Below are 20,662 nucleotides of genomic sequence, written 5' to 3' on the forward strand. Positions count from 1 at the left end.
ACATATTTTCCTGATGTCAAAAAACATTATTAGTCTTCCCCTGTTGTAACACCCTACAATTTTTAATCGCTTCCTTAATGCAGTTGCAAATACACTTAAAAAGATCACTTCAAACAGAGTGAAAATTGAAACATATCTCCACTATCAAACTCAGAGTGAACGTTCTATGTTTTTATCCATGTTTGTGTGGAACTAAGTCAAGGTCAAGAGGCAGCAGGGACAAACTGAAATATAGGAAACTGCATTTCAACATAAGAAAAAAAAAACTGTTCTTTTTTTTTTGGTCCCTTGTTTGACAGTGGTCAAATACTGGAACAGGCTGCCCACAGAGGCTATGGAGATTCAAAGCTTCACTGAACACAGTCCTGGGAAACCTGCTCTACGTGACCCTCCTCTGAGCAGGGGGCTGGAATAGTTGGTCTCCAGAGGTGCCTTCCAGCCTCAACTATTTATGATTCTAAGTTGTTAATATTTAAGCTTGTCTGCACAAACAGACATGTTATGACGAATTAAATTAATTTTGAGGATAATAACACATATCCAAGCTATTACTTTTAATAAGTCAGACAATAATAAATGAGACAAAGTTGGGAAACAGAATTACAGAGTGGTTAATGTTAGAAGGGACCTCCGGAGGTCATGTTGTCCATAACTATCCAGAAGGCTGATAACATTCTAAAATTTGCAAAGAAATTGATCTAAATCGCAATTTCTTTATCCAATTAATAGGCAAGTGAGTGTAAAGTTCAACAACTTATCAAAGAAGCTACTCACCTTCAGCTTTACTAAGCTCCAAAGCCAACTGCTCTCTAGCTTTGATTTCTTCACTAAGACGTTCTTGTAGTTCTTCCTGATACTTGATAAATTCTGTGGCCTCTTGTTGCTTTTTGAAGGACTCTCGCATGAGTTCTGTCTGAGTAATTTTAGCATGTTCAAGCTAACAGAGAAAAAAATTACCGAAGTTAGATAAACCAAAGGTTTTCTGATAAATAACTATTCTATCATTCTCATTTAATTAACAATTGCTTTACAGTGTGATGAGAAGTCTCACATAACTTCACTGGGCATTCGGTAAGGCCTTTACTGAACACACACTCGCAGACTACAATAGGAAGATTGACTCAGTACAAAAGTCTAAGCAAATAGGCTTTGTCAGCACAGGGATCTCAATAAGCCACCTGGCTAAATCCGTGTCTTTGTTCTGGTAACTCCTGGTTTATGAGTTTACACTAGATTCACCTTTGATTATGTATGAGTTTTGTACTAAATACAAATACGCTATCATCCACCATATACATAGAATGGCTAAAAAACATTGCATAAAACTGTTTTGATATAAATTGACACAAGTGGTGTTTCATCTCTTTCTCCTTAAGATGAAAAAGAACACCAGAAAAACGTGTTTTGAATACACCGCACTTTTCAACTAACAAGGCATTAAAGCAATGCTTCTTCCAACTGTGCCCACCTAACAGAATTATTAAGTTTTTTTTTTATTCTTCTCTGCTTGTCTGATGGGTTAATATTTAATGTGTACGACCACAGATATAGTGCAATCTCACTACATTACTAACCTGAACTACTGGAAAACCAGGACTGAAATGCATAAAACTGTATACTTACTGCCCAGTTTAGACATACCCAAAGCAATAATTTCAAAAATAATTAAAATGAAAATTAAAAAAGCAAAATACTAAAGAAGGAACATTAGTCCAATGTTAGAAGTTTTGATTACACAGAACATTCATCTAAGATAACAGCAAACTGGAGCCAATTACTAAGATCTCTACTTCTCAGCTGTCAACATTTACAGCCTACGTTCACTTCTTCAAGGGACACAAATACAAATTGTCAGAGCTGAATCAGGCACGAGTTCTTCGTGTGGCTTGTATTCAAAATAAGACATCTTTTTTTGAATAAGAACAACTTCAGAAAATGAAATAACACATATTTCCTGCTCCTCTCCCTTCTTTTTTTTTTTCTTTTTCTCTTTAATATTATGGATATTGGCAGATATTTGTAAGATAGTAACATCTGTGGCTTTGCTACAGTTTCTACAAACATATTCTTTCTCTCAGTTTCTTAAAAAATAAAAGCTTTCTCACGATCTCCAGCTAAGTTCATGAGTATGATTAGCTTGCTTTAAAATCCAGAAAACGGGTTAGAAACATTTCATGAACATTTCAAGAACGTTGCACACGAAATTATCCACTTATAAATAAAATTACACTTTGAAAAGAATGTCTGAATAATCAATAAATTTTCTTTTATAATACACTGAATTTAAATATTTGGTTTCTTTTCTACAGCATTCCTTTTTAGATCAGCATCATTACCATGAACTATTTATTCTGACAGGAGTTAAAGAATGGTATAAATACTGCAGCTGAATATCGGCACTGGTTTGAGATATTTTAAAAATCACTGAGTATTCTTACTTTAGTCTTACATTTTGAAGTGCTTAATGAAAGACCCATCTCACATAAAAGGGAAACATATGATAGGTTTACTGTACATAGACAACCATAAAAATGGCTTACTCAAATGCATCAAATACTCCAGCTAAATCTCAGAATAAATATTATTCTCCAGCTCTTTTCAGTAATAACAACTCAAAATACCAGAAGGCAAAACCAAGAAGCAGAAACATGTACATGATTTTTCACGAACAAAAATTTCTTCATTGGATCACTGGAAGCCACTAGCAAGCTTGTGCTAGTTAGTTACTACTCAGTGCATGAAAGTTATAAAAGAACAATTTTAACTGACTGCAGCCTCCCCTCCCCCCCCCCATCGTAAATTATTCACAGTGAGAAAAAAGTAATGTAATAAGTAACACTGAAGTGCTTTAAAAAGAGATCAGAAATCTCTGTAATTCAATATATCTCTGTGCCTGCTACATTTCTTTTGTTAGAAATGAACAGAGAGAATTGTATAATTAAAGCTTTTTCAGTGCCCATTAAAAACTGTCTAGGAAAAAAGCCTGTCAGCAGTACATAATAACTTTAACAATAGAGACAAGTTTATATCATTTTTCACTGAATTCTCTTCTATTTAAGCTGGTTTAAAAAAGAATTTCTTTTAAAAACTTTTATACTTACTGAATAGGGAGGTGTAGGCAAGGAGATTTGAGAGACAATTTTTAAAATGTGCCCATTTTTTTTGTGCCTGAAGTGAAAAATGGAAGTATTTACGACTACAGAATTATTTTCATCCAAATGTTCAGTGAAAGGAAAAGGATATGGCAAAGGCACACGAGATTCAACCTCGTACGTATCTTCTTCTTGTCCTTCAGTCCACAAACCACTAAACAGATTAGATGCCCAGTACGTGCGGTAAGAATCCATTCCAAAAAATATCGCTGTTGCTGTCTTCCCAACTGTCACATAGGTATTTTGCGCTAGCTAGGCTGGTTTTAGAAATTTCTAACAAGTATTTGTAACAGGACATGTACATTTAACAGTCTGAAGACACATATCAGCACTATTGGTGACAAACCTACTCAGAATCACCAGGAAGCCTCAGATCACATTCTCAAGCACAGTAATTCAGGAACAGAGTAATCCAAAACAGACAGAGGTGCATGAAAACTTCGTATAGTCACTCCTGAAAACCCTTCTTAGAGAAGTTTCACATGAAAAAGCAACAGAAATCTTCCAATAGCAGCTGGCAGATAATTTCCAAGGCAAGGAAGCATAATTTTCTTTTACCTGCACAGGTGCGCTACAGCAGACAAGCAAGCTAGCAGAACAGAAACTAGAAATGATTTTCCATCTCCACTACAGTAAATGAAAGAGAAATACAGGTATGTCATTATTTGCCTTCATTCTTGTTCTTGGAGTTAATACAACAGGAAGAACTTTCTCAAACTCGGCTAGTTTAAAGGCTTCCTGTTAGTATCTCCCAACTGAAAGAGTTCGGGGAGTGGCCTGATTTATTTACCTATACATAACACCAGCAGGTGGAACTTGAATTGATACACCCACTACACGCCTTGCCTGAAAAGATTCAAACTGCACTTCAGGTCTGAAAGTGTGTGTTCAGACAGGTCTCAAATAGTTACTTTGAAGATTTTGCCAGGTTTCTCTCACTCTTTTAACTTTGATTTAAGAGATGTGTACATGTCTGTATGCACAACACAACCGATTAAGAGCAAAGGTTAAGAATCTTTTCTGCCTGTAATTGTTTTAGATTATTTTTTTCTACTCTGCAATATTTTATGAAGTATTCAGTTTCTGAATATTTAAAAATAATCATCAAGTCACCTACAAACCCTTGATAGATACAGGAACTGTATATAATCCATTAAGCACACAACAGACATTGCAGAGCAGACAAGCTTGAATGCTTGCAAAGCACCTCTACAGAACAGCCAGAAAAGATGTCAATATTTATACTTAATACTGTGGGGAAATGTGTAAACAGATTAACATTTTATTAACTTAAAAAAAAAAACCAGATATGATCATCAGGGATAAATCCATATTTGTATAATTCATATTCATGAAAAACTGTGCGTGTATGTGTTTGAGCTGAAAAATAACTCTGTTACTGGTAATGCCAAGGTCTCAACTACAGAGCTATGAAGTGAAAATAAACTTTACTGATCAATTAACAATAAATAAATATAAGCTGCTTAGAATATACTGATTACTTTCATTGCTATAATGAAAAGTAAATACTTACTGTAAAAACATTAGTCACAAAAATGGGGGCTATATTTAGGGCTATGTATAAAACTACTGCATTTAAAGATCAGCAGCAAAATGTTCAGGAAAGCACCAAGTAGAATAAATAATTGATAATACTTTTATAATTACAGCATGAACTCTTAATTACTGTAAAACTTCGAAGTTGTTTTTCTTTGCCTGTATCATCTGCTCTTTCAATGCAAGATTTCCTACAAATGCCTAACTATATTTTTTTAAGAACTCCATATATTGAAGTATCTGTGTATCCTTTTTCATTACTATGTAATGCTAGGCCTTATGCTGAAAAAAGACCTGAAAAAGCCAAACATGTCTTTTGATTGAACTCATGCTCAAACACAAGAGAGCTGTTGCAGAATGAGTCTGCATATAAATGCAATGCAGAAACTGATTTACAAGATCCATCAGACTACTTGCTTTAGTAAGCCAGAGGTGGGGTTTGCTGAATTTGTATTTAAATTACTTTTAACTTTACTAGGTCACAAATTAGTCTTTTATAGTTTTCTTTTTTAAAAAGAAAAGAGTATCAACTTCATTTTTAAAGTATTTTTCAAAAGCAACAAATACTTAAATGCTTAAAACTTTTAAAGTACAAGACAGCTGAATTTTCACATTACTTTCACCATCACAGCTTTTTTCTCCTTCATTTCCAGTAGTTATGATTTACACATTTTACACCCAGAGACAAGAAAGCAATGACTTTTTAAGTAATATCATCACTAGGTTAACTAAGAGATGGTTGTAGCATAACACACATGGTGTCCTTTGAATTGTTCTGTCAAAGAGCTGACTCTAAAGACTGAGTTCTTCAAGACTGACTTAAAATGTTACAGTGAGATACAGAGTATTTACTTAGATACTTTCAAAATGAGACCTACATCATCTAAAAGTAAAGCACATGATATAAGCAGTGTGATTTGAACTGACTGAGCTAGGTATACAGCTCCCATTTCAATTAACAGGGAAGTACTCCCAGAGAGCAATTAACATCCCACCATGCAAAGTACCCTGATAGCAAACAGAAAGAAGTACGCATACACTGCCTCTTTTTTGGAGGCTATTTGTGAATCACATACCTCGCATAAATACTGGAGAGCTGGAGCGTAAGCTCCTTTTGAGATAGCAAGGTGGATATGTGCTTAACTGGCCATGTTTAAATCACAGTTGGAAGAGACAGTAGGAGAGCTCCACCTTTTTGGCCAGCCAATTGACTAAAATTCTTGTCAAGAGAACTGGGCACAGTTTGCCTTCATCCTCCCTCTTCACAAGGGCCAGCTCAATGTGCCCTGACACCTCCTGTCTCATCTCTGGATTGCAGTAGAATGCCGATGGCTCGTATGAGCAACGAAAGAGTGCCCTAGATTGATAAACATGCCCAAATTCTGGCTTCCTCTGCAGTCCAAAGCAGATTTCTAACACGAATCTAAATTCATCAGTAAAGTCATGCTTGGAGCAGGCTTTTTTGGGCATAGGCACTTGAAGTATTGTTTGAGCTTTCAAAATGAGCCTACAGGTTTTAGGCTTATAAAAACATGTTCATGAGAAAAATAAGGTAAAAAAATAATCATGACACAAAATTCAAAATGCTTCACTATTCGATCACCCTACCTGATTTGAAGTTTCATTGATAGCTTCCAGAAGCTTTTCCACAGCTGCTTGTAGTCGAGAACTAATATTCAGAATGAGTTCTTCATTTTCAGGATCTATTTCCACTCCACTTTCTGCAAGATGTTGGCTCAGTAGTCCTTCATGTGTTGCTTCTGACCACATGCTAATATCATCTTCCATACTACTACCATGATACGAGGAACAAGACTCTGGAAAAACAATAGTTGCCTTTTCACACAGACTCTTAGCACTTCAAAACATAAAAAAACTGTACATCTGAGTTATGATTAGAAAGACAGGTCATCAAACGATTAAAATATTTGTAATGGTCACAAAGACAGAAAGGGAAATATTGCATACTAAAAGTTTCACAAACAAGATACACAATCCTTTAACTAAAAACAAGCAGAATGGAAAGAGGAAAGGAGATACGAACAGAATATTTTAGATGTCTGTGCTGGTTTTGGCTGGGATAGAGTTGATTTTCTTCATAGTAGCTGGTATGGGGCTTTTGCTTTACCTGTTAAACCGTCTTTATATCAACCCATGAGTTTTGTCACTTTTACTCTTCTGATTCTCTCCCCCATCCCACCGGGGAGGAGTGAGCGAGCAGCTGTGTGGTGCTTAGCTGCTGGCTGGGGTTAAACCACGACAACATCCTTTCAGTATGCTTTTGGGCACTGAGGCTCATCTTCAAACCTTTACTACTTTGAATAACCTGCAATAATGACTTGCAAGATTGCCTTTAAAATACAACCTGGTAGAAACACCCCAGAGTGTCAGTCACTGTTTCATCAATGCCCGGCTACGTTAGTATGCATTAACACAAAACTGTTCAAGTTAGCAATTCAAAAGCACAGACTCAAGTCAGTGAAGGGAAAGACACGCACATAATTCAACTTCTCAGGACAGACTAGAATGGAGAACACCAAAATTCAGCATTATTATTAGTGAACTGAAAATTGATTAAAATAGGTAGCTGAACAAATCAAGTACAGTGTGGGGGGACTGTAACTGTCCCTACTGATCAGCCACCTGGCACCTGCCTACTTCTCAATCTTCCTGAGGTCTGATTCAGTTCAAGGGCATCATCCATTCTGTCTGAAAAGCAGGAGACACAAAGTTTGCCCATGGTATTAAACTGATAGCAATTCATCTAGAAAATAGTAAATTTGCCATATTTAGAATTCAGGGCTGTATTTAAGCAGGACAAGTGAAAGCAAACTCCTGAGATGTTTTAAAACCACACCTTCAGTATGAAATAACAATACAGTAGAACATCACAACGGTAGATAGCTATTGTTGATATGTTTTAAAAATGAAGAAGTGTTATGTCATTAGGCTGTTAATTTGAAATGTCAGAAGTGCTATTGGGGAAAGTTTTTTAAAATGACAGTTTATTAAAATGACAGTTTATTAAAATGAATTTTTTTAAAATCACAGTATATTTCTGAAATACATTTAAAATAAAATAAATGTTTTGGTGTGGTATTTTTTTAAACAATTAGATGTTGTTTTTTGCTTGAGGTTTTCTCAAAAAAACACCTTATTTTTGGGAAATAGAAGTATGACTAAATGAGTTAAGAACAGTCAATGCCTGTTAAGCAATGAAGTTGCAATACTGGGTTACCTTTGAATTTAAGTTCCTGGTTACTCAATAAATTGTGACTGCTAAACTGGAACAGTTTGTTTAGTTACAGATATTGAAATGAAATTATAATAGGTCAATTTTACAAATTGCCTTTAAAAACGTAGTTAGTACTCTTGTTGGATACAATTTCCTTATACTTGCTCTTGCCTCTTAACCAAGTATGCAAATAACATTGGAAATACAAGTCCTCTTGTTGATGTTGTTTGAACCTAGCAAGAAAGTCAGATTCTAGTTTTCAGGTTTTAGTTTTTTTTAACAAGTTGCAACATGATTAACCACTTGGTTTACTTACTATACTTCTACACCTCCAAACATTCTGATAATAATATCTATGCATTTATTTCATTATGGATGCAGCTGTATATATGACCTGTAGACAACAAACTAATCTACAGCTATTTTAATTTAGAAAGGTTTTGCTCTGTTTACTTTTATCATTGCTAAGATTTTTTAAATGCAGATGTATTTAGTAATTTTTTTCTTCTAGTTATATCATTACTGTTTCATATCTCCTTTTAGGTATGTGGGATATAATGTTACAAACTCTTTTCACACTTCAAAGGGAAAAAACAGAAGCACACCATATGCATGAAAGGAATGAATAACCAGATGAACAGAATATACATTCACATGGCACCTTTCCTCTACACAGGATTTCAAAGCACTGTCGAGTACTGCACTTTGGAACTTCAGTCACAAACTACTGTAGTGGAGTCACCTCAGCAGTGGCTGGCAGTCATTTTCTGCCAGCATGCTAAATATTTGCAATGGGATTGTATAGCATAAAGGCTTTCCCATAACATCCTAATATTCCACCCCCTGCAGTGTAAGGAAGGCTGCAAAATGAACAATTTCATATTTTTTATTCAATAGCTTTCTGATTTCTCATCACCCAAATTTGAGTTGGCTCTGGGTGTCTCAAAATATCAATAGTGATGCAGAAGCTTTAATATCCTCAGAGTAGAAAGGATCTTCAAGGTGGACGTCCAGCAGCATAAGTATTTCCAAATGCTGTGCCAAAGTATTGGTTAAAGACTGAGTCAAAGGAAAACATATTCCCTAGTGAATCACCAACACACTCACTGCAGCACTCTTTGGAGGCCACCCATCTTAAGTACTGAACAGGTAAGACCCTGCTTAACTTCAGAGATCTCACAAAATAAAAGCCCAAAGTACAGTAGCACAGCTATAAACAAGTTAAAACAATGACATTAGTTATTGCACAATCAAATTCTTTCTTGATGGAGTATAAATTATCTATGTAATGCCCCTGTTTTCCTTCTCAGGCTTAACCCATAATTCATGTCCTATAACCCTTTTATTTTAGTAAATTACTTGCTTGAGAGGTACAGCTGAATTGTGCAATGACGAGTGTATGTGAAATACAAAAATAAACAGTATACAAAATAACTGCAGAAATGTGCAGTCTGTTATCTGAACTTCTGTCTGTCTGGAAACTTTTAGAGAAAAGCTCAAAAATATTGATGCCTGATCAGAACGTAACCTTTTAAAAGCCAGGTCTGGAATATGTCTCTTACATTAATAGTATCACTAATATTATTACTTCTTCTTGCTAGTGACCAGAACAGTACAATTTGGCCTCCAAGAAACAGTGACAAGATTTCAAATTCCTGTTTTGCTTATGTCAGTTCTTTTGTAATTTGCTTCCCTTTCTTCTCGATAAATACAAAATAAATCAATGTTAAAATACAATTTTGTTATATGAAAAACCTCAGAACAAAAGATCATAATTTAAATGAAATATAACTATAAAAAAAATGAGGAAAGAAAAAGAGAACTGTCACCTAAAGTATAATCTGGCACATGGAAACTTTACTACTCTAAGATAAAAAAGGAAAACCAAAAATTATCAAATGCACACAAAACCTGCAATAATTCTGTTTATACTGTAGAGTTGGCAACTCAAATAGAAAAAAATCAATGGCAAATGATAAATGTAGATGCCCATAATTTCTACAAACTGGCACTTAAGAACTGCAGTTCCCATTAAATGTCTTCCTAACTGCCAAGTGAAAATCTCCATATCTTTTTCCTCTGAAAATGGTCTTAGTACACAGCTTCTTAGTACAGCACCTTTCCAGAAGATTTTCAGTGGTGGAAGCAAGAAATAGAAATGTGGTCAAATCTTATTAACCAGCCTAACCCCCATTTTTCTAATCCTTATAACGCTGTTCAATATCCCACCCCAACAAAACTAAAAACCAAATTCTCTGTCCCCCCTTTTTTTTTTTTCATTGACACAAAATAATAAATAGAATATAACTGGCCAAAGTAAAAATGCCTTCTCCTTGTGTAAACTCTCCCTATAATAAAAAACCCCAAAGGTTCATATTGTTTCCTTTGCTACGAAGCTTGCAGTTCAGCATGTCAGATGTCATGGCCCGCTAAATCTTAAGAAAAGTGCTTAATTATACAGTGCTTACTCCTAAGTTTCAGATACAGAAGATGTTTATGAGCTGCCAACTGACATTTATGAAGCAATACACATTTTGCATCATGTAGAGCTAGTATCTCAGTTTACTCCTGGGATTCCACTGTGGAATTAAGGTTAGGGGTTACAAGCTGAAAACAAAAAAATCTGTTTTATGGTGGTTCAGTGTATAACGCTATTTACTACTTTGTTTCTACAAGGAGCTCAGAAAGTAGGTAAGAAGGTTTAATGTTCAAGGAATGCCTTAACTGCACAGGCTTCTCCAGAGCAACCTGCATTACTGCAGTCCCTCTACCCCAGGTACAACATCTGAGGGAGAACAGCAAAGCCTGCTAGTTCTGTCACAGTAATTCCTGGCCAAAATCTCCAGATGTAATTAACTCACTTGATTACTTTGCATAAATGCTGTTCACTTCCAGTGATATGTTTTATGACTGACATTTGAACTTTACTCACTCTGCTAGAAATAAAATCCTGTGTTAGCCAATAACCTAGGCAAGGTACCAGATAAACCTCTATATGCTCTGTAAATCAGGTTGTGGTTATAAGTATGTGACCTTAATGACTCAGCTTTTTAAAATGCTGAAACTCAGCAAAACCAGTAAGCTGAGTATTGCTTGTCAATAAATATGGATTATGTTCAGAAGGTCAGAGATAATTCACTTTATTAAACATATTTTTTTCTATTTTATTATTAGATTTTTATTGGTACAAATTTATTCCTACAAATTTCCTAAGTAATTAAAAAGGAAGATCTGTTTGGCTAGGTATTAGAAAATAAAATAACATGCACAGGTTAAAATATAAAAGTAGTGTCTACCTACTTCTTACTTCCAGAAAACAATGGGGAAAAAATTTTAAAAGCTTATGTCCTCTCAGGCCATTCAGTGGAAGTATAGGAAATGAATAACAACAGCCATTGCTAAAAACACTAATAGAATTTGTCATCTAATTCTATTTGAAGAAGGATCAAATACTTCAGCTGATGAAACAGTACTACTCTTACTACAGCTGGCTGACCCCAGGGGCAGAACTATGTACACAGCAAGGATGCTGTTGCATCATTTTGAAAGGAAAAAGGAAACTGTGAATACAACCCTCCGAGATCCATTACAAACTATACATTCACCCATTAGAGACACTGTAAGCTTGGGTCTTCTTTAATTCTCACTATTTTCTTTGGTTTCTCTCCTTTCATTCTTATTTCCGAATGTAAGGAAACATGCAAAAAAGAATACTGAAATAAACTGGTATGTGAACAGCTCGATACCGGGGGGGGCGGGCATTACAGTAACAGACAAATTGCTTTGTTACAGAAGAGTGGATCCTTACACGCCTCTTCAAAATACACTAATAGCAAACACAAGACTTAAAACAGTCAATCTTCACCACTAGTGGAATGGAATACAGTTCTCCTCTATTTAAGAGAGTATTCTTTCACCAGAAGACTTCACAAGAAATTAACACTACATTTCAATTACAGGGCCTCTTGTGCATTTAGACACGTGAAAGCTAGGCATAAGTCTATATTATACCCACCCTAAAATACCAAATAAAGCTATTTTTCTAATTGAGTTTTTCTATGTACATGTAATGCAAGTAATCCATAGCAAGAATTGTTAATGACAATAACTAGTGACAAATACAAGTATACACATTGCTATGCAGGAGCAGGCAAAAAGCAAATGTATGTATTGTGCATTGCACATGCCTGTGCAGAACAAGCACACATGAGAGTAGCGAAGGGCAACAATCATATATTAGCGCTTTGTACATACAGTTATGTACTTATTGTCTGCGAAAAGGGAACAATATTCTCAGCAAATGAGAATGAGGGACAAAAGCAACAGTACGTGTTCTGAAAATAGGCATGATATAACTATGAACTAGGTTCAGCGATTGCACAATACATGTAACTGTGACAGCCTGTGATCACTGCTTTCATAACCAGGACACATTTTTCTTTCTTTGGGCAATGTATGTTGTGAAAACCCCAATGCTTTTTACACACCTCAGACTATACAATGAGAACACAAAGACTACAAAGAATATTTACAAATTGCTCATTTTAATATAGGAAACTTATTTAAAATGCAGTTTACATAAAATTTAAGACTACCTCAGGATACAAAAGGAGGTGGTGGAAAACTTTGAGCCAGGTCATTGCTCTTTTTACCATTTGGCTAGAGACTGTGTGGAAAGTAGTCGCCAGTGGCTGAAGATACTTACCCTGAACTGCTTTAACATAAGCAAACTCTATCAATTTCCCACCCCAAAGTAAGGAGCAAGAATACTCCATTTTGAAAGAAGTGATTCCTTCAATTATAGTAGCAGATGTTCTCAATCTTTAAGGTCTCCTGGACAAATATCAAAAAATAAGGCCAGAAGCTTAGTTATCCAATCTAAAATTTGAGGAAAAAGGCAAAGCCTCCAAAGTCTGAGCTTTCAAAAAATAACTTTCCTCACAATTAAAAACAGTGAAATGTGCAGAAAACAAAACTTATGAGGTTTTTTAATGAAACAGCAGTACTATACAGGCATAAAAGTGCTTTTAACTTGAAAAATTCAAGAATCCTTAGACTGCAGCTGTACACATTTCACTGCAGATAACCTTTTGAGTAATCAACTGAGAAAGATGTCAGTGTGCTACAAGTCATACATCCTTTCTTAACTTGCCCCAAGGCTTAATGTCACCCATATTAAAAGCCAGAGGGAATCAATAATATTTAATAATCTACATTCTGAATGAAAGAGGTAAAGTTCATCTTCATTTACCATTTGTATTACTACTCTGTAGCAGAATCTTTCTTAATAATGAAATGTAGTATTTGACTTCCAGCTCTTTTTCTCATTCACAGTAGTTAAAATTCCAGCCAAAATCAGATGCATAATGTGTTTTAGGCTGAACTGATCTGTTGCACACTGCCTCCCTGTAAGACCCAGGATGAACGTACACATCCTTCACGCTGGCTTCTGTACCATGGGTACCTAAACAGCAATACGATAGAGCGCCTATTCTTGCCCAAAAGAGAAATGGACAGACATTATCCTAGTACAATCACAGGAAATTAAACAGAGCCTGGGAGTGTTCTTAAGACACTGGTAAGCAGTTAACTACAACGTTAAAATGCTCCTTTAGGCTTGGGCCAACTAGCACTCCTCCAAACAGCTGATGGGCAAGGCTTGGCAGTTACAAAGTTCCTGGAACTGTTTCCAAAAGCCTGTTTGCATGCAACCACCCTCTTTAGGAGGCTAAGAAAGTCCACAAGCATATATACAGGCTGCCCCATGCCAGCTGGCCAGAGTGATCAGTAACCACTATGTACATTAAGTGCACTAGTAGAGATAGAGCCTTTGACACCAGTTCCCATTCCCCATACGTACAGAGGAAGGTGTAAAGTTCGTGCAAGGTGCCATTGAGCTATGTTTCATTTTCTTTCTCTTTGCCTCCTTCAACAGGAACATATTTCTTTTTGTATTTCTCAATCACTTTCCCATTCTGTTGCGGGCTTTACAACTGAACCCTACATATGAGTCATAACTGGTTTGGGGCATGACCCAGACAACTCCTGAAATGTTGTCTCTTAAGCAGAGATGTCATATGCATTCAAATGACAAATAGCTTTTTTAAAAAAAGTTTATATTTAATTAAAAATTTCAAAACTAAGGTTATTTAAATATATAATAAAAGTATACAAATGCTACTTGTTATGAAATAGAAAGCCATACAAGCAGTACCTTTCCCATATCCCACATGGATACAGGGTTTTACTGACTCCTCTGTCTCTGTGTTCCATCCAGATGGTCTGGAAGGCTGGACTTTCCCAGACCGATCCAGTAACCCAAGAACATGGCGACCAATTGTTTCCTCCATGGCCACAGTTGTCTTCACAACTTCTAGAAGAATCTTCATGAGTTTCTCATTAGCCTTCTGAAAAACATGCCTGCAGGACAGAAACTAATCAGTCCTTTGATTTTCCCCTGCTTTCAAAGTGTTTTTTATCCCTTATGCACCCTTGCAAGCAGGAAAGATTCGCAGTTGAAATTGTAAAATTAGGATTTCTTTTTTAAGACTAAAACCCACATCATACACATAAATATTAAAAGCACATTTGTGTTAAAAGTCAGTTCTTTTTACAAAATATGTAAAAAGTCATACTATTTACCAATATTTGTACTTTTATCTTGGTATTTTATTTAGTTATTCTTTTAAAACAGAGGTCTACATTTGCCTGGTATTCATTATAAATTTACTCTTTTCCAAAGTAACAATTTAAAAGACTGTTCGTTTACACAGATCAAAAAGTTACACAATAGTCAAAAGGTATTAGCAAACACAATAATTATATTCATATAATTTATAAAATATATATATATAAAAACTTATTTCATATATGTACATAGAATAGGTATACAAATACACATGTGTATAAATGACGTATATGATTCTATATGTGTCTAATATGAAAGACATAGTAAAATAGCTTAAGATTTGTCTCATACTCTATGCCATTACATCGTTAGGCTTTATAAAAAATAAGACATTGTTTAATCTAAAGTATGTAAACTTAGAAGTATGGTTATCTAGAATAAAAAATGCCATTATCAGCCAGAATAAAGCTTATAAATATTACTAATTTAACAAGAACATGATTATCAACATTTTTAAAAAAAATAGGTTTTCTTAACTGTTCTAAGCACCTTTCTTTAGAAAGAAGAGCTGAACATGTTTCATCAGGCTTTCTTCCTCCATCTTCATCCTCAAAGATCTGCTCTCTCACATCGTTTTGGTTTTCACTTTCATTCTGAGTAAGTTTTTGCAGAGGGAGAGAAGACAAGAAGGACAGAAATCCTGTCATGCCAGAATCAACATATTCTTCTTATATGCAGTAGAACATGAAATTTAAAACCAAAATTAGTTGTGTTTTGTTAATAAAACTTCTGAACCAAATAACAAATCAATAAATACCCTTCCTACGTGGACATATTAACTAAAACATGAATAAAAACAAAACAGGAAATCCAAGGCAGGGCCTATTAGAAAGGACTTTGTTATGCTGATTAAACAGTCCTTGTACTTTCTGCTGGGTGTTGCTATAGCAGTATGAAAGTGTGAGTTTACCTGAGCAAATACCTATAGTAATAATCCCCACCTTCAAGCTGTTAAGCTAGTTTTTGCCTACCTGAAGTAAAAAAACTATGTCTACCAGTACCACCTCTTGATTCTTAAACCTGTTCTGTTCAAGCACTAACAAACATCTTTTAGGAAAATATATTACATAAAAAGAGTAGTAGTGAAAAGGAATCTTACTGGTTTTATATGCCATGGCTGCCAAGAAAGTCAAAGTCCATATTTACCTCTGTTTGTGTGCTGTTGTTTTGTAGCTCACAAAACAGCCTCTCTTTTCCGGGTACAGAATGTTGTTTTAATGATTCCAGTTCTTCTAAAAGCATTCTCTCTCTCTGTCCAACCAGGCTGTCATTCTCCATTGAGACACGCTAAGAAAGAAGTGTTATAGAGGCACTCACAATTTTTTAAGCTTCTGAGTATTAGTGAGCCCTGTCACTTCTAATTTTTTACGTATTTTGCACAATGAAATTTCAGTCTACTTCTTTAAACGGTTACAAAGACACCGAAAGCTTTCTAGAATGGAATACAGCTAATAAATACTTTTGTTATCTTACACCTTCTTTAAGATTTTCATACAATTTGTATGCTCTTTATGAAACACAGCGCTCACAATGCAAACTGGAAGGTTAATTTCTAAATATTACATGCTATAGTACATGTTTTGCACATGAAAAAATATGAAAATAAGTCCTTTTTATAAAAAGTCTACACACACTGTCTTTTAGAAGAGCTAGAAGTGTTCACTGCTTAAATGCAATGCATACATTCCTATGTGGTTCTTACGGATAAACCATCCTTGGCATTAAAAACTGGAGAAAAGCCAGCAGCATAAGTTCTACTCAATGTTTTTCATCAGTTTCAGGAATTTGCAACCCCTGAGGAAAGATGCAGTTGCAAATTGACAAAGAGGTAAAAGGAGAAAGGATATATATAGAAAGGAAAAATTATTAGGATAAATGATAGAAAGACACCTACAAAGCAGCTAGGAGAAACAGACACCTGACATTGCTGGAAAAGACACCTAGAATATAAGTGACTGGCTCTCTAGATTCCCCAGCTCCTTGAGCCCAAACTTAAACAGAACAGAACCAGGTTTGGATGAGGTCTGAAGGAACTTAAAGCTCCACTCCACAGTGAAATCAAAGAATTTTAGAATTCACTGATTACTATTTCCACGTGCATTTCTGTAATGTTACATTGTTGAAATTAAATCAGAGCAAGACAAATTATTCTGGATTTTGTTTACTTCGTCTTTCAAGGGAAGGAATCCTTGAAGACAAGTCTATAAATGACATTATTTTTGAAGATTTAATAATTCAGATAAATTAATGAGTTTCATTAGCATAACACTATAGGCTTTGAATAGATAGAGAGTGACAGTGAGTTAAGTTTAAAGAGATAAAGAAACAGTGGTGTCTCCCACCAAACCCCATAGATTTACAGATGTTGTTTCATTCCAGTCAGTAAGGACTTCATCTCCCATGATTTAAAAAAACCAAACCAAACCAAAAACAAAACAAAACCAAAACAAAACAAAAAACAAAACAAAACCAAAAACCCATGTTGTTGCAGGAAGCCACCAAAACTGTTCAAGTTTGGACCTCAAGTGGGGATGAGGAAAAACGAAGAATTCTATAGTATTTCTAGCCATGGCTTGTGGCTTCATTGATGTAAATAGATGCTAGCCTGCATCCTGCACAGGTCCATGTATCTGGAAAGTGGCATGGTTTACAATGCATCTGCACTCACTCCTCTAGCTGCTGTGCAGCACTGCAGGCTTTCTCCAAGTTTACAGAAGTCTAAATTGTTCCCTCACTGACAGCTTTGATTAAAGAAATATGCCTTTTACACATATATGCATATATGTGTTTGTATATACACACACACAAATAGGTTTGTGTGTGTGCATGCATATAGTAAATATGTGCGTGTTTCTCAATATATAAAGAGATACAAGTGTAAATAAATATAAATCTGCCTGGTGATGTCCCTCTGTTAACCCATGTTAACTCACTGAGTCAAGCCCCCTCTTACCTCAGCTAATTGCACTTTAAGACTCTCAAGCTCTGCTAAGAGTTGCTCTTGATTTTCTTTCTGACGTTCCATTTGCTGCATGTGCCCTTGTCTCAATAATTCTGTTGCCTGCTGATGTTCCTGATATTGCCGTACTAGCTCCTGTCGCATGTCTTCCAAACGTTCCTCATATAACAACAGCTGACTTGACGTTTCTGTGTCTGATGCTGTCATCTCACTGTAGTGCTGAAATATTGGAACTATTTTAGCATTTAATGTTCAATGATAGTTTCTAGTAAGTATTTAAATAAATTTTAGAAAATATTTTCACAAATTAAACTGCTATCACAAAAGCATTATCTTGTTATCTGCTTCTTGTAAGGTCCAGGCTTAGAATTATTCTCCATTTAAAAGACAAGCTTTTAAAAATAACTGTACGCAGTGTTAACTCTTATGCTTTTCAGCTGGTGGGGATCTCAACAGAAAATCCAGTGGCAGACATACATGCATTTGAGTGCGTGTGTGTACAACAAGAGAAATTTGAGAGAGCAGTATCATACAAAACAGGAATATTACAGTTATTCACTACCAAGATAATACAAGATCAGAATATTTAACTGTTACACAAATTTGAAAGTGTAATTTTTGCTTCAACTTGTGCCAAATTTAATAAAAAAAATTAAACTTAGGATGAAATTGTGGAGTCAAAATTTATGACAGCTTTTTACCATATTTATTCCACACCCTACCCCTCATCCCATGTTTGTGAAATGCTAAAGACATGTTTTACATACTACTTTTACAATTTTTGTGTTCAGCAGTTATGCTTTATCACAAGCAACTCAAACTCTTTAAACACTATATTTAACCTGTTCCATGTATAAGCATAGAATCTAGCCTAGCTTACAAAAAGTGTTTATACAATTTATTGCCTACAACACAGTTTTATCCACGACATGGAATAATCTACTTTCATGTAACCAGTGCCATATTCCTTTCCTCACAGCATAGCATAATGCTGTGATAGTCAGGTAGAACACAGTAAATAAGGGTAGATAATTTAGGTCTAAAGTTGTCACCCCTTTGAAAGCAAAAGGGAAATATTTAAATGGAAGTTTCATCTTAATTTCTTTCTTTGCAGCTTTCTCATTGAAATGAACTGTAAATCCATTGGAAAGATTATTCAGATATGGTGTTACACACTGCCAATTTCTTTTACACTTACCGGTGTTTCCTCCACCGTAAGCCCTTTGACACGGGATAAAAGTTCTTCAGAAATCACTGATTCATGTGTGGTCTGTCCTAATATGCAACCAGACTTGCTATTAGAATGAAGGTGTTCTTCAAGTGAGTTGATCTCACCAGACTCTTCAGTGAGTTCCTTGCAAAGTGATTTCAATTCTTCATGTTCACTGCCTTTTTCTGTTGCTTTTCTAAGCGGGCCATCAACCTCTTCTTCACTACACTGCTCTTTAATTTCAGAATGCATTCCCTGTTGATGTACAATCTGTGTTTGTGCTTGTTCTTCCTTCTGCCTAGCAATTCTTGACAATTCAGTCTGTTTGGCAAATGCTACACTCATTGACACAATTACCTGAATAAATAAGAAAAAAATCTGTATTAGTTTATGCTTCACAGCATCTCCTACTGCTGAAGAAATCTCATTGCTGACCAACAATCATACAAATAAAAGTACTAAAAGTTCTGAACTATGATTCTATTTTATTTTTTTTACACTAGAAACCAGAAAAGTAAAAGAACAATTTCATCAACAAATTGTCAATTTCATCAACAGTCACATCTTAAAACAGACATGCTGTATTTAAGGTAGTTTATTAAACTATGATGTTATTTTCAATTAAAATATATTATTTAGCACAGAATTATCTAGTTCTTTTTAAAAAAGATTCTGTAAGGTGACTTTAAAAAGTCCTGGCGTATTGACATAAGTGCAGCTGTGCTAAGCTTCCTCTATTTAACCAAGCATCCTTTGTAAACATTTCACTGACATGGAATTTTGGGCTGTATAAAGACAGTAGTGCCATGTGCTTGATACTTAGCACAGCAATTTTACTTGACCAGAAAGAAACTTCTACTGGCATTAAATAGCTGCAGTCTCAGTTACAACAGGCTGGTAACTTTTATATTGCTAAGTATCTCCTTCTAATACAAATAAACTCCTTTTCCAATCATGTGAGCAGTTCTTTTCTAGATTTATAATACAGCCATTTATAGCATAAGCCACAAAAAGTGTGAAAAAAACAGTATAATAAATACAGAAGTGTTACACTTGAAAAGAAAACACCTAAGTCTTCCTTTTTGACCTTAAACAGCCCTTAACAAAACATTAGCGAATCATGTACTTTGTTTTCCCATAAAGAAGGGTTTTCCTGGCAGCAGATGAGAGAAACTGAACTTTTAATTCAGAAACGTGGGTTACTTAAATTGATGTCATCATCTAGTGCTGGCTATAATATTCTTCCTAACTCTGATTGCTAACTATTTTAAGAAGTATTCCTTTATTTTTTTTTCCAGTTTTAAATTTATGTTAATTTTATTTTTATTTATGACAGGATATAATGAAAGCAGGAATAATTTTTCATTCTGCAAAGAAGTGAAAAATTTTTTAGAAGTCAAAAAGTAAGTAAATCCACAAACAATTTGATATACTCTACCTATATAAAATCTTAATTTTACTTCTCGTGTTTTAGAGAAAGTCACCAGATCCAAATAAAAACTATGCATTTTACACAATTTATTAAAATGCACAATAAAATATGAACAGAAAATAGTGTGAAACTCTTAAGTGCAAAATCTTTTGAACTGACCAGCTGTTAAGCCTAAACTAGCAAGAAATCCACTCTCTAAGCCTCCGGATTTTCTAAATAAATTCTATTGTCAAGTATGATTGCATGTTGCCTATTTTCTTTGAAGCATTAAAGCAAAACACCACCACCACCCCCTACACGAACAGAAAATATGAGTTAGGAATAGGAGAGAGAACCAAAAAAACTCAAAATGTTTCAGAAATTTTTTAAGACTTTCCCCTTTCAGGGTTAGAATGAAATAATTCCTTGTAAATAACTCAAACAAAAGAT

The 20,662-nt window shown here is 35.0% G+C and overlaps 1 protein-coding gene across 8 annotated transcripts in view; it reads right to left on the reverse strand.

Annotated features, from left to right (window-relative positions):
* AKAP9 (A-kinase anchoring protein 9) overlaps positions 1-20,662 on the reverse strand; it is a 125,259-nt gene that overhangs the window by 40,536 nt on the left and 64,061 nt on the right. For 5 of the 8 annotated variants that reach the window (XM_068404447.1, XM_068404455.1, XM_068404451.1 and 2 more), the window contains 7 exons: positions 18,790-19,158; positions 17,586-17,810; positions 15,779-15,919; positions 15,110-15,225; positions 14,159-14,364; positions 6,318-6,526; positions 775-937 (listed from right to left, as the gene is read on the reverse strand). In XM_068404447.1, the coding sequence (XP_068260548.1) occupies positions 775-937; positions 6,318-6,526; positions 14,159-14,364; positions 15,110-15,225; positions 15,779-15,919; positions 17,586-17,810; positions 18,790-19,158 (1,429 nt within the window). The remainder of the gene's footprint in view (positions 1-774; positions 938-6,317; positions 6,527-14,158; positions 14,365-15,109; positions 15,226-15,778; positions 15,920-17,585; positions 17,811-18,789; positions 19,159-20,662) is intronic. The other 3 variants (XM_068404453.1, XM_068404450.1, XM_068404449.1) reach the window with 1 other exon arrangement.

Source organism: Nyctibius grandis, chromosome 7 (genome assembly GCF_013368605.1).
Source record: "Nyctibius grandis isolate bNycGra1 chromosome 7, bNycGra1.pri, whole genome shotgun sequence".
Lineage (NCBI taxonomy): Eukaryota > Metazoa > Chordata > Aves > Nyctibiiformes > Nyctibiidae > Nyctibius > Nyctibius grandis.